General features: G+C 37.0%; 1 protein-coding gene across 1 annotated transcript in view; it reads right to left on the bottom strand.

Moving 5' to 3' along the window:
• Positions 1 to 7281: 7281 nt before the first annotated feature.
• aacs (acetoacetyl-CoA synthetase) overlaps positions 7282 to 8825 on the bottom strand; it is a 41672-nt gene continuing 40128 nt past the window's right edge. Inside the window, exon 18 of the mRNA XM_024276192.2 lies at positions 7282 to 8337. Within this exon, the coding sequence (XP_024131960.1) occupies positions 8200 to 8337 (138 nt within the window). The 3' untranslated portion in view covers positions 7282 to 8199. The remainder of the gene's footprint in view (positions 8338 to 8825) is intronic.

Below are 8825 nucleotides of genomic sequence, written 5' to 3'. Positions count from 1 at the left end.
AAAAAAAAAATCGGTTTTACATGAAATTACATTTTTTTATTCTTATGTTAATTTTTTATGTGAGTTTTTGCAGTTTTCAGTAAAGTCTTTAAAAGACAGAAACGTAACATCAGCATAACAAGAAACATTTGTCTCACAGCCACAGATCTCTCAGGATCAGAGCAAAGTAACGCACACGGAAAGGTTTGGAGCGGTTTGAAGCTGAAGTTGCCAATAACACATCCCACACACACACACACAGAACTGATATCAACGTGGAAGGAAAACTGCGTGTCAACCTTCTTCAACACATTCCATTCGATCCGTCTCACTTAAACTCGGTTTCTGCTGTCACTTCTGAAAGCCAGGAAGTCTCAAACTGCGTCGCTGGCACCAAAGGCTAAAAAAAGGCTCTGCACAAAGACACACAAATAACTTTGCTCAAATAACAGAAATCAAACTGCCGCTTTAAAAGAGTCAGCCGCGACTGTGTTGACAAAGTAAGAAACCACCTACATACGAACAATTCTGCATAAAAGATGTCGAGATTGACGGGAGGAAGAGATGGCGGCATTCTGCCTACATTCATGTCTTTCATTTCTCTTCTATACCTTTGTTTTATTTGGTTTTTTGTTCTTCTTTGCCAGAACCTGTTGTTCTCATTTCTCCCCAACACCTTTATTTCCCTTCAAGCATTAATAAAGTATCTTTGAACTAAAAAGAATTCTGGTGTCTCCTGTTTCCAGCTGATTATTAAGCCCCAGAAAGCTCTTATTTTCCTTCTCTCTTTTTTGTCTTTCTTTGAACACTTCCTGAATTTGTCTTTTGATGAAAGGAGACTTGTGGATTAAATTACATTTTTTAAAGTGAGTGTGACGATACCATTTACTATTTTTCGTTTGTCAGCCAAAACATTTTCATCCATCCGATAGCACCTCATTTTGAAGTTTAAGAAATTCCTAAACAAATGATAGTTACAGCTGTTTTTTCAAACCATACCTGAGTTGTTTCTTGGTCTTTGTGGTTAAAAACCATGTGAGTAGCTGGAACATAGGAACATAAAATGTGGTAGATTGGAAACAAAAGTGAGAACCTGTTATCAGGAAATATTTAATTCATAGGAGCAGGTTCTTAAAAAATCTAACCAAAAGGGATCTGTTTAGATTTAAAATTACTAAAGTTTATGAAAAACATAAATCCAAAAATACTGTCCACTTTCATTGAATATAAGGAGTTATGAAAAACTCTAGCATTGGATCATATTGAACCATTTGTATTTGATTGGTTGTGATTTTTTTTTTACTTATTTAAGCACATTTTTCCTCTTTATTTCTTTCTGTTTGTTCACATGCTTCAGTATATTACACCTTTTAATTGTGTTAGTTGTCAAAGACTGAAGAAAGAGACACAGATGTGGAAGTGTGGTAAGAAAACAAACAGTAACTTAAAAGAGGAGCAGTTGCGCGTCCACGGGGGGACCAGCGTCAACCACCTCCCGTTTCGCCACACGACTGACTTCCTGCTAGAGCGTAAAAACAAGCGTTTTTTAATGGCCAAAAAAATGCTGTTCTTTTCCTGACGATTAATGATACTTTAGCTCGACGCCTGTCCAAAAATGTGTTCATAAGCTTGATGACCCAGCCGCATGTAGGAGGGACTAATGCCAAATGTTTTCAGGCTGATCGCTACATGGAGCGGGGTCTGTGTTTGTATCGTTACACTGCATGGAAGACATTAAAGATGATTAGAGCAGTGAGGGTTGTGGCTGCTGAGACTCTTTCAAAGTCAGATTTATAAACAAATAAGAGGTCTAGTACAGGTTATTCTAGATCTGGAGAACATTTGTTGCACCACCCATCATATCTCACATAATCCACAAACAAAATGCAATTATTAAGGAAACCCCCGATTAGTGTCTGTGGCCCGCTACCAAGGGGCCTTCAGACCAGTACCAGCTCATGACATGGAGGTTGGGGTTCTGATCAGCCTCTAGTTTCAGGGGTTTATTTGTCATCCAACCAGGATGCAAGACGTCATTAACTCAAACACTAACCACTAAAGATACTGGAGTTAAGTCATGCTAATTTGTCCGTGACACAAGTAAATCTTTACTCTCATTGCTAGTTTCTTCTCTTTATGAAATTCTGATAGAGTTACAACTACTCTTAGAGATTCAAACATTTGACTTTCAGACATATTAAACTGTTTATGTTGATTAAAACACATTTAATTAAAATTCATTTAGCTCAAGTCATGATAAAGATGATGCATTGAAGTATTTGCAAAGTGAATCTGAAAACTGTGTCAGACTCAGATGGAATAAAAAGACAAAAAAATTGTTTGGGTAGAACTTAAACACAAGACACTGATCACCAATCTTCACTGATCAGACGGCATAAACTAGAGTCAGACCAAATAAACTCAGTGGTGTATGTATGGAAGACCATTTTGGAGAACAGGATTGACTGAGTGCATGAAGACGTTTTTTTTAAATGAATCCATAAACAAACCAGAACAAAATAAGCTGTCACATTCTGTCCATAATTATGCCAATATGCTTTATTTGTCTTTAATTTTTGTCCTTTCTTCCAAACGTCGATGCGGTGCGAGCTCGGAAAAGGTTAAAAAAGATAACTGACGGAAAATGCAGATGAAAGACACGGCAGACAGAAAATGCCAACTGTTGATGGAGGGATGCCTGCTGCGTCAGGCCGTCTTGATGGATCACTGCGATGTATGGAACATTCATGAGGCATAAAGGGAATCAATAACACGCTTTATATGACAGCAGAGGAGACACAGCACAGCTGGGGGCAAAAGACTTTTGTGAGGACAGCTCCGCTCTTTGAAAAGGGTTTCAAGTTTTGACTATTTTGTCAAAAAAAGGTCTTAGTTAACTCTGTCAGAGGTTCTCGTTTCAGTCAATAAACCAGAGTGTCAAGACAAAACCAAGTTTACAGATCATTTCTGTTTCTTTGTGAATAGAAAAAACAAGTTATTTTAGCCATTAATTACATGCTACAATTAGGGTCTGACAAGTGTATAAAAACCAGGGTTTGCAAGAGATTTACACAAAGAAGCATAGGGAAAGAGTAGAATAAGAAAACATTTTTTATCACTTTTGATTTGTGCAAATTAAATAATAAATAAAAACTGAATATTTCATCAATATTTCTCCAAGTTTTGTCACAAATTGTGTTTGAAAAGGCACAACGTTTCCATGCTTATATTGTTGCCAAACCACAATTTCTTCTTTTATACTCTTTGTATTTCACCCCAATGTGTTATTTAGACAGCTAACAAGTGATGTTGTTCAGGTAAACAGCAATGTGAGAAGTTTTAACCTGAAGGTGTAACTTTTGTTACCATTTCCTTCCCGATCTAAAAAAAACCCGGTGGAAACGCGTGCTGCTAACACTAGTGGTTTCTTTTCTCAGGTTTTACCTAAATTCATTCAAATTTGGATTTTAAGTAATTGATATTTGGAATGCAGAGGACCTATGACCTATGAAAAGGGGGTGAAAAGGGCTAGGAGTCTCTATATGTAGCCGGTCGCTCTCTTAAACTAAATAGCAAATCTGTACATTACAATATACTCATTTTAAATACAAATAAAATGTCAAAAAGCAAAGGATAATCAAATATTTCTAATCAAAATAAATGCTCACATACCTGTGAAAACACATGCAGCACACAAAAAAATCCTTGCTGGTCTCACTTAACCGCACAACCGAAAAGAAGGCAAAGAAAAATCACCACGGTCACGTGAGAACACGCATGCTAGCGCGAGCTCTGCTGCTAACATTAGCCAACTTCCAAGTGCTGCATTTACATTAAAAATACATTTCCCAAAACTAGCAAGAATAAAAAAGGTATAAAGAATATTTTAACCAATTACCAGAACATTCCCCGTTTAGAACTTCATGTAAACTTTTAAAGCCTGCAGCTTACCGTCTCTCTGCCATTCCAACAGGGACTGAAGGGAATGCCACAAGCAGACAGGAAGTAGCGCAACTACCAGAATAAAAGTCTTTTATTTCACTTTTATTTCATTTCAGTTCAGGATAGAGTTCCAGGCAGGAGAAAAACAGAAGGCATGTTTCCCAAATTCAATTCGGACACGGAGAACATGGAGAAGAAAAACTTCGCCTGAGCATAAAGCAAACTGACTGGACATTTTTTGGAGAAGAGAACTAAGATATGAGGGGACCAAACCAAGCAGCGCCTTATCTAATGCGTGTGCCTTTGTGTGCAAAGCGAGGGCCACTCTGCTCTGGCATACAGACGACTACAGCCATTTACAAACCTCAAGTGACAGTATTGAGTGGTTGAAGACATGTGGATGAAGCATTCATGTAAAGATCATCTCCATAGTCTATCAGAGGCAAAATCGTGGCTGCTACCAGAAACTTTCATGCTTTGAGCGAGAAAAATGATTTATTTCTATAATAAAACCCAAGCTTCATTTTCAGTTCGTGTGGTAAAGAGGCTACATGCATTGTAAAGGAAAGCTCAGAATCTGTTACTAAACCAAGGTACTTGTAGCTGTTTGCTAATTCTATTGATTTGTTCATTTCAGTTTTAAGTACTTGTGTGATCTCCTGTGGCTCACTTTTGTGTGAAAAAACCAACACCATCACCACGTTTAGAACAATTTTCAGTGATCTAAGGTGAACCTGAACGATGTCAAAAGCAGTTTGTAAGAACTCTAAAACTCTAAAACTCAACACCAATATTACTCAGTATTTGTATCAGGTGAGTGTGATCCACAGTGTCAAATGAGAGGTTGCTACACAGTATTTTTTACAGTCAATGGCCGGTATAACATTATTTAAAACTTTCAAGGTCGCTGTGACAGTACTATGGTGTTTTCTAAAACCAGACTGAAATTCAGGTAAGATGGTTTTTGATTCTAGGTACTCCTTCAGTTGTTCACTGACCAGCTTTTCAAAGGTTTTTGTCAGGATACATAAATGGAAATCGGCCTGTAGTTGTTTTCCTCCTTTGTGAAGGGGAAGTACATAAGCAGATTTCCAGACTTTCTGGATTTTTCTACAACTTAAACTTAAGTTAGAAATGACTGATAAGGGTTCAGCAATGTAGATTATAGATTTCTTTTTTGCTTGATGTCAAAAAACAGTTTTTTTTAGCCTCACTAAGAAAGGTGCTGTACTCTGACTAACATGGTGAAATCACACAACTCACAAAATCAGTTTATTTTCTGAGAATATTCTTAATTAAATTTAAATCATATCTAATTTAATTGAAAAATTAATCAACAACTCAATAAAAATAAATTTAAAAATCACATTTTTGCTTATAATATTTTCTTATTTGTAAATATTGGAATTAACCATTCAATCGAAGAACTGAGGCCCTTCTCATTGATTTTCATTTATGACTTTTAATGGGAAACGTACTCGAGCCCTCCTCTTGTTTCGCTCCTAAAATCTATTTGGTTCTTCCATAAAAATCCATCTTTCCTTTCTACAAACCAACGACGCATCAAGAACTGAAGTTTCAGTAAAAGAAGCTACAAAAACTTTTCTTTTCTTTGTTGTGTTTGAGGTCGGATGACTGGCAGGTGTGAGCTTTCACACCGACTGCGTAAAGGTTGCAGCGATCTTTTAAACTTCCTAAAGAAGCCATCTGTCAAAGTGATTGGCTTTCAGTCATCTAACACACACACACAGAGCATCACTTAATCGCAAACACAAACTGTTCTTTCGTTTTACCAACCATCTGTCTGTCACTTTCTGTTGACTTAAGCTCAGAATTAAAAGCTAAAACTTCCACTTTTAGAAAAAAACAAAAATAGATCCGCTTTTTTTTCTTGGTGTGCACAGTGGATATACATTTTTCCAGTTTATCTTTGGAAAACAATGTGGGAGCACACGGCAAATCTCCAACCAGCCTTGAAAGCTCCGCTTTTGGAACCCGACTGTTTGCTCTCAAAGCGGCTTCAGTTTATTTAACGGTTAAAAAGTTTTCCTCCAGTCAACTCAGAAGTGAACAACAGTTCTGCAAAAACATTTCTAACACGAGCGCTACTGGATGAAACCGAGGCCAGAAGTTCAACAGCAAGTTTACACCCAAGTAAAAGAAACCTTCTGAGTCATCTTTACTGTGATGCTGCGATAAATGACCTGTGTGAAGACTCCACGGGTTTCTGTCCAATAAGAAAGACAGAGTTCAGATTTGTCCTGGTATGAGACAAATAAGTTATAAAACATGAAGCTGCATCATTTATCAGTGTAAATTAGAAACATGGGCATTGATGTATTGAATTGTTTTCCCTTAACCTAGACGAGAAGTTAATTTCAGGGTTTGAGCTTCAACAGTCGTTTATGAAGAGAGTAAAGAGAAGTGGGGAAACCTCAGAGCCTTGTGGAGCACCTATGGAGAATATCTTGACAGCCGTTCAGGAAGGACAGGATCCAGAGGATCAGATGAGGACAAACCTTTCGACTTGTGGGTCACAACGGGTTCTACATTTTGACTGCACGGCTGGACCAGAAGCAGACGCGTGACGTGTTTTGGTAATCTACCTCGAACTAAAATTGAATCCGGACAAAAACATGCGTCGATTTCAATTGAAAATAAATATATATATATTGTACAACAGAACCTGTTGGAGTTTTTATTTCATTTTAGAGCCAGTTTCATTAATGGGCTGATGTCCTTCGGGGAGAAATGAAAGCCTAAAGAAATACTGTGTTCATGTGGTGTTGGAAAAATGACATGAACATCAGGAAATCAACAAATCTTCCAAAGCCACATGAGTGGAGAGTAACTTTCTGCGCCTATTACTCTCAGTTTATTTTGTAGTACACCATCTATGCGGAGACACCAGGATCAGCCGTAGTTTGAACACTCTTGGTTCAGTTTATTTCCCGTGAGGTGAGGTTGCAGAGTTTTAACAGCACTTGAGAAGTCCACAAAAACTGGTGGTATGCAGGAGCTTTGAGTTTCATACCAGCTTCAGTTCAGCAGTTAAATGGCTAAATTAACAACAATGTTTTTAAGGATATTTTAAAACTTTATATGCGATCAGATAGTCTGCATTTTGTATTGATTTTCTGATGATCGTTTGTCTTTGCTTCAAGTTCCAAAAAAGTTCCTACCCAAACTTTGATGGGTTTATATTATTTTACCTCAAAATCGACTAAGTTAGATTTATTGATAAAGTTTTGTGCATTTGTAAAAAAAAATTGTAAGTGTAGAAAAAAATTGTCCGTCTGTAAAAATGCTTCGTCTGTGTGTAAAATGTCATGCAAGAGACATTTTTTTTTACTCATACAGTTTTTTTTTTACAAACAAGCAACAATTTAGCAACAAATCTAACTTCATAAAAATCAGCCTTCATCCATTTGTTAAAAATGTTATTTTATTGATTTTTCACCTGATGCAGCTCCAAACAACACAGTGCCTTGATAAAAAAAAAAAAAATTGAGACAAACAAGCACAACATTAAAGACTGACTCTTTAAACAATCAGTAAAAACAAAAATGTAAGAAAATGTTCCCTGGATGTCAAAATAAAATGCAGAAACGTTGGATGCCCGTCTGGTTTTTGTAGGAAAGATTCCTCGTCGGTTCACAGTCTGATCAGCCATCTTCACTCTTCAAACTAAATACAAGTTAAGTCTAAGCACAAGAAAAAGCAGCAATAAATCCCTTAAAAGTATTTTTATCCTCTGGGTTTCATGAATGATACAGACATTTAAAATAAATACAGTTCTTTGTATGTAAAAGTACAAACAGTGTGTACCATAAATGACTTTTCCAAACAGTTGTAGGACACAGACATTGTATCTGACATGTACGTATACTGCAGCTGTACCGTGAAAACTTAGTGTCTTTAATGAATCGGCGTGAAGTCACATCTTTGCCTAAAAACATGGAAGATAACCATTTACATATAGGTAGTTCAAGGTTTGACCATCTCATACAGTAAAAGATCAATAAATTACTTCAGTAGATAAGCTCCGTATGTTTGGTGTGAGTTCTTCACCGCATAAAACACATTTAGCCGTTTGCACTGCATGAACAGAGGGACAGTCGTGCACGCCGACACTAAAGCTTCATTCATCTCAACATTAGTCTCCACAGTCGTCTCCCTACGGCAACACTTTAGCAAATATATAACTGTTAATATATTGATGAAGGTGTCAGTATAAAGCTCAGAGTACGTCTGTTCTGCTCCAGTCCTGCAAAGTCTCTAAAAGTTTTTCAGCTCTGGAATGTTCTTGTAAAGATCCAGCGAGTCCGGGTTGGAGAAGGCTCCTCTCTGCGCCACCTCACGACCAGCAATGATCTGTTTGACGGCCACCTCCACCTTCTTCCCGCTGATGGTGTACTGCTCGGGGAAAAACAGAAAAAGCGGTCACTTCTTCTGGCTGAAGGAGCCGGATCCGGATCATTTTATTTTATGTTATCTTGCACTTATTTCTAGCTTTTATAATTTTGACAAAATATGTTTTTATGGAGAGTAAATTGAGAGTTAAGGTTTAAGTTAATTTATTCTAGAATAATATTCCTGCCTGTTTTTATTAATATTTATGTAAAAAAATACAGTTTTAAAATGTAAAAAAATATCATTCTGCTAAGCTTTTTGGACTATTTTGGCATTTACTAAGATTTTTTAGACTATTTTTTGGAGTTTAGCTAATATTTCCGCTACATGCTAGCTGTTTTGGCTAATTTAGGGTTTTCAAAAGTTTTGGGCCCAATCCAAATTCTACCCTTCTCCCTTCCCCTTCATTTATCCCTCCAAACAGACGGTGATGAAAAAATAGTGTCTAATATTTCGGCCGTGACATTAATTCGATGACATCATCAATATCA

Source organism: Oryzias melastigma, linkage group LG9 (assembly GCF_002922805.2).
Source record: "Oryzias melastigma strain HK-1 linkage group LG9, ASM292280v2, whole genome shotgun sequence".
Lineage (NCBI taxonomy): Eukaryota > Metazoa > Chordata > Actinopteri > Beloniformes > Adrianichthyidae > Oryzias > Oryzias melastigma.
The sequence above is the reverse complement of the archived record's forward strand: the minus strand, read 5'-3'. Positions and strand labels throughout refer to the sequence as shown.